At 41.7% G+C, this 12,957-nt stretch overlaps 2 protein-coding genes across 5 annotated transcripts in view; one reads left to right on the top strand and one right to left on the bottom strand.

Moving 5' to 3' along the window:
* LOC110057416 (protein virilizer homolog) overlaps nt 1-5,370 on the top strand; it is a 29,411-nt gene extending 24,041 nt beyond the window's left edge. Inside the window, exons 46-56 of the mRNA XM_089297471.1 lie at nt 125-359; nt 838-940; nt 1,242-1,402; nt 1,735-1,856; nt 1,932-1,996; nt 2,324-2,526; nt 2,718-2,814; nt 2,914-3,022; nt 4,107-4,144; nt 4,359-4,440; nt 5,038-5,370. Of these exons, the coding sequence (XP_089153597.1) occupies nt 125-359; nt 838-940; nt 1,242-1,402; nt 1,735-1,856; nt 1,932-1,996; nt 2,324-2,526; nt 2,718-2,814; nt 2,914-3,022; nt 4,107-4,144; nt 4,359-4,440; nt 5,038-5,125 (1,303 nt within the window). The 3' untranslated portion in view covers nt 5,126-5,370. The remainder of the gene's footprint in view (nt 1-124; nt 360-837; nt 941-1,241; nt 1,403-1,734; nt 1,857-1,931; nt 1,997-2,323; nt 2,527-2,717; nt 2,815-2,913; nt 3,023-4,106; nt 4,145-4,358; nt 4,441-5,037) is intronic.
* LOC149106725 (E3 ubiquitin-protein ligase NRDP1-like) lies at nt 5,236-9,787 on the bottom strand. Of its 4 annotated transcripts, none has more exons than XM_089297475.1 (3): nt 9,384-9,787; nt 8,167-9,200; nt 5,236-6,725 (listed from the first exon to the last, which is right to left on the bottom strand). In XM_089297475.1, exons 2-3 carry the CDS (start codon nt 9,007-9,009, stop codon nt 6,504-6,506), a joined length of 1,065 nt encoding a protein of 354 aa, XP_089153601.1. In that variant the 5' UTR covers nt 9,010-9,200; nt 9,384-9,787; the 3' UTR covers nt 5,236-6,503. The 4 variants fall into 4 exon arrangements, with proteins under 4 accessions (XP_089153601.1, XP_089153600.1, XP_089153598.1 ...); XM_089297474.1 differs by having other exon boundaries at nt 9,380-9,787; XM_089297472.1 differs by having other exon boundaries at nt 9,376-9,787.
* Nucleotides 9,788-12,957: the final 3,170 nt, after the last annotated feature.

A 12,957-nucleotide genomic window follows, 5' to 3' on the forward strand; every position in this document is an offset into this window, starting at 1 on the left:
TTTCCAAATTACTTTTCTACATGAAGAAATCATTATTGGCAGGTTTCCTACGATTTAGGCGTGTTTCAGTGTTTCAATCTTTTCAAATCGCGTTAACATTTACTGTTTGCATGTGTTTACCCAGAAATAGCATTCCAGGCCCAGACCACCTGTCTACGCTATCAACAACGATTGAACTGTTGCAGCTGCTGCTACCCGAGGACTCTGCTGAGGTGATTCCGGATCAGGAAGATGAACCCATGGAAGAAGAACCCCTGAAACGAACCACTGAAATCAGCATCAGCGCTGTTCAGATGAGAACCTTCGTTAAATTCGAGAGTGAGGATGGCCCCCTTAAAACTTTGGAGAAACGGCTCGAGGTTTGTGATGCCCTTTTGATAATTTCAGTAAATCGATCGATCGATGAGTTAGTCAGTGAGCGCTATGGTGTGTAATAGGCAATTAGAAAATTTGCAGAAACCCTGGAAAAACTGTTTAGTAGAGTGCGCCAAATCGCCTGACAGACAGAAGCGGGGAAGACGTTTTCACACGAATACCGGTAACTCTTCTCAGACGTGTTTCCGTCTTAAAGGATTACTCGTCATTAATGTTAAAATGGAACGGATTCAGTCTTACACCGATAAGCTTGTGGTATCCTTATCCGTTTAGCTGTCTGTCTACATTGTGGTTAATAAGACGGATTAGAGCACACGACTTATCCGTTTAACATTTTAATCGGCTCAGTCTTTTTCACAGCCGGACTAGGAGAAGTTGTCTGTCTCACTGACGAGTTATAGAACGGAGGGCTTATTGGTGTGAGGATAGTTGTAATAATTCGTTTTTGTTTTTGTTTTGCAGGAAAGTTGTAAGGAGGATGAAGCCCTGGAGCCGTTGTTAGATGCGGTTCGAGTTTTGACAGTCATGCTGCGTAAAACAGAAGGCGAGAGCGACAAAGAATCAGGTAACAGACAGTTTCCTTTCCAGCCGAAATGTAAAGGATTTTTCCAGTAGTGTTATGGCTGCATTCGCAGCTATCATCATGTCTAGATTTACCGAGGGCTTAACCTTCTCCAATCTGGAGTAGCGGACCCATAGCAACAGACCAAAGCTAAACAAACATGTGCCATTCTGGGGAACGGAGTGACGAACTCAAGCAATCAAACGCAACGAAGCTCTTTTAGAAAGGAGAGGCAAACCCTGAACTTGCCCAAGACTGTTGAGTGCCGCAAAACGTTCACGTGTTATTTTTGTGTTATGTACAGAGGAAGTCACTGAGCCGCAACTGCCAGCTCCACTTCCGCTTCAGACGCTGTTCATCAAGAGACTGGCGTTCATTGCTGGTGAAGTCGAGGATGGGAGGGCTAGTCCAACATTGTGGTACTCCACCCCTCCCCCGGATGATATCGACCCGGAAGCTGATCTGGTATGTGTCATTGTCACTTGTACAATCAATGTAACGAAGTCATTTCCTGTAAAATTGTTGCTGTGTTGAAAACTCATTGAATCCTTCACAGTTACCCCACCCTAACCCACACTTAATTTTAGCAGGGTTTTGTTCCGACCTTTAACGAGATTCCTTGGTGCTGAAAGATTCGTAAGCTTAAGCGGCCGTAATACTCTCCTAACTTGTGCTACAAAAAATGTATAGAGATCTGGAAGGAACATTTGTTGATATCAGAATTCTACGTTTAGATGTTTTGTAACTTAAAGCTTGGACGTAAGGAATATACTACTAACTAGTGAATGATTTTACAGATAAAAAGCAGCGTTGATTCACTGACGGAGAAGTTCTGTCCCGACTTTGACCTCAAGGCCGAGTTGGAGAAGGGACTGGTTCCTTCTCCCCCAGGTTCCCCGACGCGCAAGAAAGGTTACAGGTGCGATACCTTTACTACGTTGATTTCAATTGAAAAATCGGAAAACATGCTTTTATTAATTTGTTGTTCATTTAGGAACAAGAGGAAGTACGATCCGTTGATATCTGGTCAGCGGAAGGATTATAAGAAAACTAAAACAGGTTTGTTGCAAGTTTTTTGAAGTTTTTTTTCCCAAAGGCTATTTTACTTTAACAAGAGAACGTAAGTTGCGGTGCTCAAGAGAGGCTAAGGGCAATGTGCAAGTTTCTGATTCATTATTGAAAATCATTAAGACAACACCAGTTCTTGGGAATATTTTAGTCAAGCGTCTTTTGTTGAATTGTGTTGATCACAAGAGCGAGCACTGTCGACCTCTTCCAAAGCTGCTTATCAGCTTTATTAATACGTTCTTCAACCCAGCATGTCAAGTAAATTGTCAGGCTTCGTACCGATTTCCTATATCTTCTTCATCCTGTCTTTTTCCGTAGTTACCACAGCACCAATGCGTGGCGGCGGCCGCGGGATGAGAGGGATTCCTCGTGGACGAGGCAATCCACGCATGAATGACATGTTCCGATCACGTAAGCAAAACACGAGCCGTCCACCCTCAATGCACGTGGACGACTTCATGGCCATGGAGCATGCCAAGACCCAGGACTCGCCGCCACCTATGAGGAGGACTGGTCCTAAGGTATATTCAACAAGCTTTCTTTTGATAATTTGGTGCTGCTTTGTTCTAAAGTACGTCTGTGGCCAATCAGTTCCGGAAAGAACAGTTTGATGATGTTCTTTGGAAGTCGCATTTGGTTATAATAATGAGTTTTATAGAAGTTGTTCGTTCTGCACCACGCGGCTTGACATTTGTGTTTTGCGATTTTGCAGGGTCCTCCACCAGGTAGGTCGATGGACCATGGTCCAGGGAGCTTCATGGGGAATCAGGGCCGTTGGACCGCCATGCCAGGGGGACCCCTTCGTAAAGGTAGCACGGCCTAGTACGGAACATAAGAGCTGTTTTGCACTGTGACAATATCAATCAAGTACCAGTCTTACAGAATCACTTTTTTTCTTTTCCATTGAGGTCCTGGGATGGAAAATCAAGGAGGAATGCGCGGTGCTGGGCCCGACTGGGTTAATCCTCGGCAGCACCCAATTGGAGCCTTCCCTGGACAAAGGAACTTCCAGAGAGGGTAAAATTAATCTCATGAGGTGCAATCATACCGTTACACCTACAATTTAAAGGTTGATAAGACTAGCAACAGAGCTGAAGAGAAAGGTTTGCTCTCAAGGAACTTTGACTTGGCGCTTGAACGTTCTCCAACGACCTCTCTTACATGTAAACACGGAGTGATCCTAAATAACGAGGCTGAGGTGTTCAGCCTGCCAATCACAAATCCCAACGGACGACCAATGCTCCCATTTGAGCGCGTTGCCTTTTAGGAAAGCAATTTTTGTTTTCATTGCATTCAGCCATGAGTCTTCCTTCTCCTTTCTAACGTCAATATTCAGGCGAAAGCTCACTTTGCCATTTTTCAAGTTCTCTTGTTTCGTCGTAGTACTGTTTGTTTCCAATTTCTTCACTCTGAATATAGTTTGAGGAATAACTCAGCGTTGTTCAATTTGCATTTTGTTTGCACCATCATTACGCTCATAAATCTGAATAATTGTAAATATCCCATCAAAATCCGGCTGTGTTCACAGGCTAACCAAAATCACCTCTCAAGAGATTTGTTTTCGTTCTCGACATGCTGTGATCAATGGAAACAGATAGCTCGTTGATCGCAGGCATCAGCTTTGTTATTTTCGTTAGCGGCGAAATTTTAATGTTCCGTGAAGTGACGAAGATAATTCATCGTTTTTGGTCTTCCAAAGGCATCTTCTAAAGTGTTAATACAAGTTTTACTTTCAATGTGTTTTTACTATTTACCTTATATTATTCTACGTAAATGACTCCCTTGTTTTAACGAAAAAAAACGCTATTTCTCCACGACTTCTATGTTATGCGACCGTTATTTCGGCTATCCACCATTGCACAATAAAGCCAACAAAGTGCTTCAAAGGTGGCTTGTCCTTGCCTTTTATAGGATCGCTCCGTTAAGCGGGGAACGGGAATTCCCTACCGCTCTTAACACTCTTTGGTGCTGCTCCTTGGACACCACAGCAAGTCTAGCTGGTTTGATTGTGTCAGGGCTTATCAGTTATTATTTCCTTTATGGTATTTCTGTACAATGTTTGACGTCGCGCTTGGTTTATTTTCTGTTTCATCCTCTTCAGACCTGATTGGGGATCACAGACTCCACAGCCGTACAGAGGTAGCGTTATCATTGTTCACCTTTACCATTTACTTGTATGATTACTTTCTTGAGGATGAATTTATTTAGCTATGTAAACAGCGTGCAAGAGAGGAGGATCATGACAATCCTCATTATTGTCTTGTTGTGTAACCAATTTCTCAGAACTAAGCGCAAAGGCAGTGTATGGCAGTCAGAAGGGAGAATTAATATTTCGATCCTGTTTGGTTTTCAGGTGGAGGAGGAATGAGAGAAAACTACAATCGACCACAGATGCGAGGATACTGGGACGCGCCCAAATCTAAAGACGACTCGAGGTATGAAATGCTATTTCTTATATCCATTTGCTCGTTTGTTCTTTCGTTCGTTCGTTCGTTTACTCGCTCCCTCGCTTAGTCGCTCGTTCCGTTCGCTCGCTCGTTCGTTCGTTCGTTCGTTCGTTTAATAGTTAAAAAAGCAACTTGTTGCCCGGAGTTTTCGTTCATTTGACCTTCGGTCAGGATACGAACAACCTTGGGAAGCTCTGATTGGAAGTCGAAATTATCGGACTTCCGGTTGAATTGCGCGTGCCTAGTCGAAAGACACTTGGCTCAATCGAGTCGTCTAGTGTTTCACTTCCGCTCTTTTCCATTTTGTTTAAAACCAATCAAAACCGAGCCTGCAACGGAACTCTCGAGAGTAACTCTTTTTATCAAGCTTGCGCACTCGAGGAACGATACTTTTTAGACAGGGAGTGTTACAAAAGTTTAATTGACATACTGCTTTCTGATTCTGAGATCTTCTTCGCCCCCGCAAGTATTGCCCCACCTTCAGATTCAGACCTTGTGTTATCTGTTGTAGTTTGTTAATATCAAACTGCGACACTTACTTTTACAATCGCCCCTAAGTTGTGTTTTGTTCTCTTTAATTACTAGGTTCATGCCCCCACCGAACGTTGGAGGATATCGTCCAGGGGCAGGGAGAGGCTACCCAGGCAGACATATGAGGTCATTCACACGCTAGTTCAACAGTGCTTTCTGATTGGTCGATCGACGCACTGACTGAGAAACCCAGTTCTTTTGTGTTGTTATTTGAGTTGATGTGAAGAGAAGAGAACACCAATACGAAGCTGCTTGTTTGTAGAACAGCAAAGATTAAGTTTATTGTACAAATGATAACAACACAATGACATGTAATGTTGCATTAAATAGACTTATCGAGCCATTAAAATATTTGTGCCAATAAAATTCTGAAAATTTCCCATTAAATTTACAAAGCGAATGATTCTGTTTACATAAACTCCCTTTGAGTTTCAAGACTTTCTAGTAAGTTGCATTGTTTGTGTTTAATTTAGCCTTTTCCTGTCTTTTACTAAACGCTTAGAGCTGTACAGTCCTTCAAGAAACACTGAACCGTCTAATAGGTCTGCAACAATAAAACGTTTTCATCCAGCGTGGTGTCGGATGAAACTGTGTGATCGTTTAGCTGTTCTTTTATCAAACAATTTTAACATCAGCAACTCTGCGTGAAGAAATGTTTCGAGTAATTTAATCGGTCAATACAACAAGATATTACATACCAATATTTGATCGTTTAGTTAGGGCTTAATGGTTAGTCCACGCGGCTTATTTAGCTAGCTTCGGGAGCATAATAAAATTCCTAAAAAATGCGTACGCCTACAAGAAACGAACGTGACACAAACAGAAACATAATAGGCCATTTCAGAATTGTCCTTTTCCTATGTTTAAAACAAGTACTCGTGCAAACGGGTTGATTCGTAAGAAAAGAAAGTTCAGGTCCAAGTTATTTGCAATTTGAATGGTTCGCACACACTTGTTTTGACAACTCAATTGGCGGCGTCAAGAATAGTGGTAGATTCAGCGGTGTGGTAGATTCACCCAGCGGGGTGGGGAGGAGAAGGTCGGCCACTACGGGAAGATCCGCCACTACGGGAAACGACGCTTTAATCTGGTAGCAAATCATATTCAGTTTTCTGCAGGATGTTTTGGTATCCGTGCCATCTCCCTGGTACTTGCCCCCTTAAATCCTCCCGGCCACGTAAGAACAAGTACATAAGTAGATTAATATCTGTCTCGTGCCCAGCTTCTTTTCTCGGCCGGACCGCGGTACGTGTGGAATTGTGGGCATGTTATTTCACCTAGAAATAACATCGGCGCCTGGGAACGAGGCAGGGTTAATGTGGGAGAGTCGAAATGTGGCCTTACCGTCAAAAGCGCGAATTTAAAATTAGCAAAAGAGCTCGGCTCTTTGCTCCTACGCAAACTTACAGCAATTGAAATCGAAAACCGCAATGTGCCGTCCAGTAGGTTGTAACATTGCATTTCCTGTTACCCTCTAAAGTGGTCCCGCTTTGTCCAAAGTTCTGCCGTTTGCAAGCCTTTTAGTTCGAACACGGTGACGTTGAAACATCAGGAGTTCGTCTCCATGATTCCAATACAGCTCTGTTCAGAGACGACTCCTCGCTTTGAGAACGAGGCAGGACCGCGGCTTGAGCCGTGCCCACGGGACTCGGGCACCAGCTTCGGGGCTTCGACCCGCGGGAACATCGGATGTGACTGAGGATGGCGTCTTCCTCTGCGGGAGATGAGCAGCTCAGGTTTACCTGAGAATAACAAAATATACCATGTGTTTTAATTTATTACCGTAAACTCCCGGTTATAAGCCAAACCCCCCGGATATAAGCCCCCCTCCCCCACCGATATAAACCCCCTCTATCTTTCCTTATTTTAAATTTGTTTTATTATGATGTTTTTAAGCTTTATTACCAGCAAATGAAAAACTTGTTTCGATCAACATGTGTAGCTATAACTCGTTTCGAAACGGTGTTTTTATTCCGGTTATTAGCCCCCTCGGATATAAGCCCCTCTGTTTATAAGCTCACCTAAAACCCCTTACGAAGTTGTATAAGCCCAGGACTTACAAGCGGCAGTTAGGGTATTCCTGGTCACAAAGACCTATGAGGTCTGATGAGGTACTGTGACCTTTCCAATGCAACAAGAGTCATTTTCACTACGACAAAGTAATTTTGGCCAGAAAAAGCATTTTAGCCGCTTTCCGTGACTAAATCGTTTTGCTTTGGTGAAGAAGCCACCAATATCAGTCCGTATGTTCCTGATTGACAGCTAAAATTTCTCCCCAATATCAAAAGACACTGTAAAAAAGGTTTTGAGAATTAAGAAAGCATCAACTCATGTATTATTTTCTCTATTTGTGGTCATAAAAATTCTCGAATAAATATTAAAAGGCATGTGGTGTTCACTATTCCAATATTTGAAACAATTTAAATAACGAATATGTCAATGATCAGTATTTGTAGGTTGGGACAGAGTTGAAATACCACCCGAGTGCTGTTTTTAATGACTTTAGCATTTCTTGACGAGTCGTGGATCACGAGATTTGTCAACTATGTCGACTTTCCGACGCGCTTAGAGAATAATAACAAGGAATACTTCAGATTTTTCACGTCTGCTGTAGAATCGTCTGCATTGAAGAGTATTTTTACTTCGGACAAACTGAATTCGTGAATTTATTTTTAGACATCAAAAAACCGGTAACTGTTTCTTAATTGAGTCTAATAAGCAATTCGTCCGTTACACAAAGAAAAGGCTTTCGTCTTTTTTTTAATAAAGGCCGAAATATTTACACGAAAGTATTTCTTGCACGCAATGTTATAATCTGCCTGGCTGAAATATGAGCGATTTAATCTACATATATTTACCACTGATAAGGTGTACTCAATAACCTTTTTAAAATACCACAATTTATATTCGAGTAATAAGCGCAAGTATTTTTTTTTCACTTTTTTTACGCGAAGCTTTCGTGCAAAAAAAAATATTTACTTGGATGTGGATTTTAAATAAATTTAGCTTAAACGTGCTTGTTATTTTTTTCGTTGAATCTGTACATGTAAGAAAGATGGATAAGTGACGTAACACAGAGCCCATTACCCAACTACCGGAAGTGACTGAAACCTTGAACAATAAAAAGGCTTCATCAAAGGTTTTACAAACTTTTAAACAAACCTCAATAAAATAAACTTGTACCTGATCGTTCAAGCAGTGTAGTGTGTCCTTCCGCACGTAGAGATATCGCTTGTTGCAGCTACTGCAATACCTCTCTGCTATTTCGTCTTGATATTTCAAGCTTCTTAACCATTCCAGGATTTCTTTCCTTTCGGGGTCCTCGCTCTGTAGCTCCTCTCTCTTCTGCGCTTTCAGTGACTTTGTTTCACGCATCAGCTCGGCCACTTGTGATTTCAGATCCTCGATTTGATTTTGAAGCGTGGCTTCTTTGTACACCATGTGAACGCGATGTGAGTCGAGTCGTGACTCCATTTCCTGTTTGAGCTCACGAATCTTGGCATGACTTTCTTGTTGTTGTTTAGTCAGGGTTTTGCGCAATTCCGCTATGCAGTTATGATCAGGTTCTTCATTTTTGTTCACTTTTAACCCACATCCTTTGCTGCACTCGGCTGTCTGGAATTTACACACTTCAGAATGTACCTCCAGGTCGCGTCTTGTAAACTGTTCTTCACAGCCTTCGTTCGAACACGAGACCAAAACAAAACCGCACTCTTCCTTCAAATGCGTTTTTAGCGCGTCCAGCCGCACCAAAACTTTACACCCTCGCGTTTCATTATCGCATCGTATTCTTAACGCATCTAAGTCGTTTTTCATGTACCTGAAAATCGGCTTCAAGTCGCTCGGCCACAGAGGCAGGCGGTCTTCAGGGCAAGTGTTGTAGTGTGTCAGCCACGCGTGGATACACGAGGAACAAAACGCGTGCTCACACGGCGCTTGTAAGGGTTCTTCTAAAACATCACGGCAGATCGAGCACAGAAGTCCCTCGTTTACCTTCCCGGAAAATCTTTCGATGTCGAATCCCATTCTTCCTTCCTCTCGGTGACAGTGTGTCCCCGGATCACTCTTTCACCTTCGTTAATACTGTCCGTCGATGGAAAGTGATCTTTAATATTTGCGAGACACTCTAAGTGGGCCAATATTTCGGCGAGCTCAGACAGTCACGAATTTGTCCACGAAGAACTTGATTCTTGTTTTGCTTTGCTGTCAATGTTATTCTTAAATTGGAAAATAGAGACAGATCACGATCAACTGTGAATTTTCTATACAAATATGACAACTCACTGCTAACGTGACAGGTCAAGACATAGTGAGGAGTTAATCACATGAAAACAAGATATATGTTGTAAAGACGCCTTCACGGCTACGCTATGTCATGCATGACTCACTCACTCACTCACGGCAGCTCCAAACACTGCTTGATGTCCTAGTCTCTGTTCCTTGGAATAGGCTGTAATCTAAATTGCGGTTATCCAAGAATTAATTCACTGAACACAACCCATAGTTCAACCGATGATCAAGCGTGGTTTATGCCAGTGATATTCGACGCAGTTTCGCTTTAAATGACGCGGATATACTAATGCATCAAGGGAAATACAACCCTTGAAAGCACGACAGGCCGTCTGCGTTACGGGATATTTACATGGATCGTGCGTGCTCCCACTTATCTGCCGGCAAGATCAGTCAATACTTGACAAGTCGTCCTGTTATAGAAACCGCGAGTTAAATTTCGCGTTGAAGTAATTTTTGTTGAAATTGGCTGAGGGGTCAAATAAAGCGTCTGAAAGGCGGCTTCTGGAACATCTGTCCTCAGAAAGGCATATTGACTGACCCTTGCAATATAAATATACATAGAGTTGTGTCAAACATATAAACAAAGTGTGTTGAGATATTTACATATTTCATTCAAGATAATTGCTAAAGGATCAAATGTGTTCTCATCATTCATAACGTCTTTTTCAAGTTGTCTAAAACATGAAATCGATTTTCGGTTCTGTTTCTGAGTAGGTTTTTGTGGAAATAACAAACATCCAAAATACGCTCTTCTTAGCGAAAAAAATGTTCCTTGTTGTTTCTTTCCATTCAATTTTGTTCACAAAAGAAATTCTGAAGTATTCTGGTTGAATTAAACAAAAGAATTAAACAAAAGAAACCGATTAAGCGTTATAGCTTATATTGTTGACCAGAACTGCGCTATTGATTAAAGAACCCATTTATTTGTTGTACTCTACAGCAATGACTCTGTACAAAAGAATAAAGTCAGCCATACTAGTGTGAATATGTTATGCCTTAACACTTCTCTGAAAACAGAAATGTGGCATTTTTTTTGTCTATATGCCAAAATCAACTCAATATAAATTGCTTGTTCGCCAGTGTTAGGCAAAGTTTTTGCCCGATTAGCGATTTTAAAAGACCTGCATTCTTAAAATAGCTCGGGTAATTAGCGGAGTGAAATTGAAAACTTTAGACCGCTTTGCGGTGTGTGGAGGCCTTTTAATCTTTGTAAACAGTTCTCGCTGAATTTGTCATTAGATGTTTGTTGAACTGGGTAAACAAACGAGAAGACATGGCGCTAATAATTGATTGAAACATTGAGGTACTAGTCTGAGAGAGCCGCCGAAAACTCAAACATTCTACGAATTTCCTTTCTGTTTGAAAGCTTGAGTGGTTTGCATTGTCGCGTTGGAGACATCTGCTCGCGCGATATTTGCGTGATACTCGCGTAATGCTCGTTTGATACTCGCGTGGGTTCTTTTTCCAAAGCGGTGTACACCACCTGCTGTGTTTAATTCCATTGCATCCGTCTTCCCGCCATAACAAGACGCATTTTAAAAATATACAATCGACTTGATTTACGTTTGGACGCTATTTTGGTTCTTCCCGCAGACAGTCAGTAATCTTGTCGGGTATTTTCGGCAAATACTAGGGACGCAATTCTTATGAGAAAATTGTAAGAAAGAATTACCATCCCTCCTTACTCTCCTTACTATCCATCGAGGGATATTTCATTTTTGGCTCAGTAACATCAGCAGAAAGAGAAAGGTCAGTACTGAGAGGCCATTCTAAGCCCATGTACCAAAGTGACGTACTTTCTAAAGGATTCATAATGGTTTCAACCGTTGTTTTTTATACATATTTATGATTATGAAACACTCAATTTAAATCAGTCTGAAAAGTGTCAAAAAGAACGCGAAGAGAGCTTCCTTAACCTCTCCGGCTAGAGTTGACAAACATTTATTTTCATACTAGAATGTAGAATGCCTTCGACAACGAGAGATTCCCTTGATGTTTCACCACATCTTACGACTGCATCAAGTCGATTCCGTACCGTGTAGCCTGCTTTTCGCTAGCGGGCGTCAACGACTCAAACGAACGACTCAACGCGGTTACTTCAGGCCTTCTCGGAGCTACTTTTGAGTTTTTTTTTCTTTTTTGTTTTTCACCAAATATAAAGTTCATTATGTAATCTTACATTCTTCGATAAATAGAAAGCTGAAATTTTACAACGCGCGCGAATTAGTGAGAAAAATAACAAGCCACGGAGATGTCATATAATCTCCAAAAGGTGTGAGATCACTAGCAATCTTTCGCGGGAAGCAGCTCCATCTGGCTGGCCGGTTTCTTCTATTACAACTCATTAGCACTTTCTTTGTTTACACGCGAGTATCATGCTCTCAGCACCTCTTAGTGAAATGAAATGTTGAAAATTGGGAAGGTGATACGAGGTCACTATTGCATTATTGCACGTTTTGCTTTTCGAATGAAACAGGGCTTGCTAATACTTGCAGTGTTACCGGAGTCCCAAAAACCGTAATCAAGCGACTTTACATGGATATCAGTTACGAGTGCCTCTTGTCTTCGACATCCTTTTGTTGTCTTGTGCTTTCCTTTTATACCACCTTTCCCCATTGTTGACTTACGCGCGCAAAGAGCAAACTGGCCGAAAGAAAGTAACCGCTCTCGCGCGAAAATCTATTTTGTTGCTGACCGCTTGCTACCAATATTACTGCCTGCAGAGTAGGTGTATTTTGGGCGAGCGAGGGCGCATATACTCGTATCGAGTTTTTAGGTCGGCATCTTAGATTAGGTAGATGGTGGGGGTTTGGTGCGAGGGAAAAATGCCCAAGGCAGAAGGCGTGAGGCAGAAAAATCGGGGAGGGGGAGGGGAAGCAAAGGTTTTTGTCTTTCTTCCCCTCCCCCTGAAAGTCAGCTCAGCGGAATTACAGTTCCGGTGAAACTGATTAATTAGATGGGCGCTGGAATGAAGCATTTCAAGGAAGCTGAATTTTTACCTGGCAGTTACCGCTTCCAAAACCTGAAAATACCCTGAAAATCTGGTAAAATTATACAGCAGGCAAAAATACAAAACAAAATAGAAGCTTCACGATGTTTTTTGTTTGTTTTTTTTATTGTTTTTTTTTTTACATACTATCGTTGGAGCAGAAACAAAGCCTAATAAATTCTTGCTTCTGTGAGGATCCCAAGTTTTGTTTTTAGACAATCCAATCAACATATATGGCAAAAGAGATAAAATTCTTCTCATCCGAACATATGAACACGCAAACTCTGACGAAGAGAAGGCAATATACAAACATTTGCAAACTACTGAACATGTCATTTTCATACGTAATTTGTGTAATATGCCGGACACCCCCAATGGGGATTTTCATATGTATAGAATGGGGATGTCTGGTGAAATAATTCAACCAATCTTTGCGTGTTTCAAAACAGACAAACAAGTATGGACCACAATGACAGCGCTTTTGGCTATTTTTCGCGTGTAACCTTAAAAGATATCATTTTCTTTTGAAGATACTTATGACCACTTAATAAATTAGTGGCATTTCGTCCTAAACACTTGAATCCTTGATTTTCGAGATAAATTCAAGATAAAATACAGTCATGTCTATCTGTCTTACACCCCTAAGCAAGACGACGACAGCTGTCCTTCTCATATGGCAGTCTCTCTGCACC

This window comes from Orbicella faveolata, unplaced genomic scaffold (genome assembly GCF_042242905.1).
Source record: "Orbicella faveolata isolate gen_17 unplaced genomic scaffold, um_ofav_v1 contig_3, whole genome shotgun sequence".
Taxonomy (NCBI): domain Eukaryota; kingdom Metazoa; phylum Cnidaria; class Anthozoa; order Scleractinia; family Merulinidae; genus Orbicella; species Orbicella faveolata.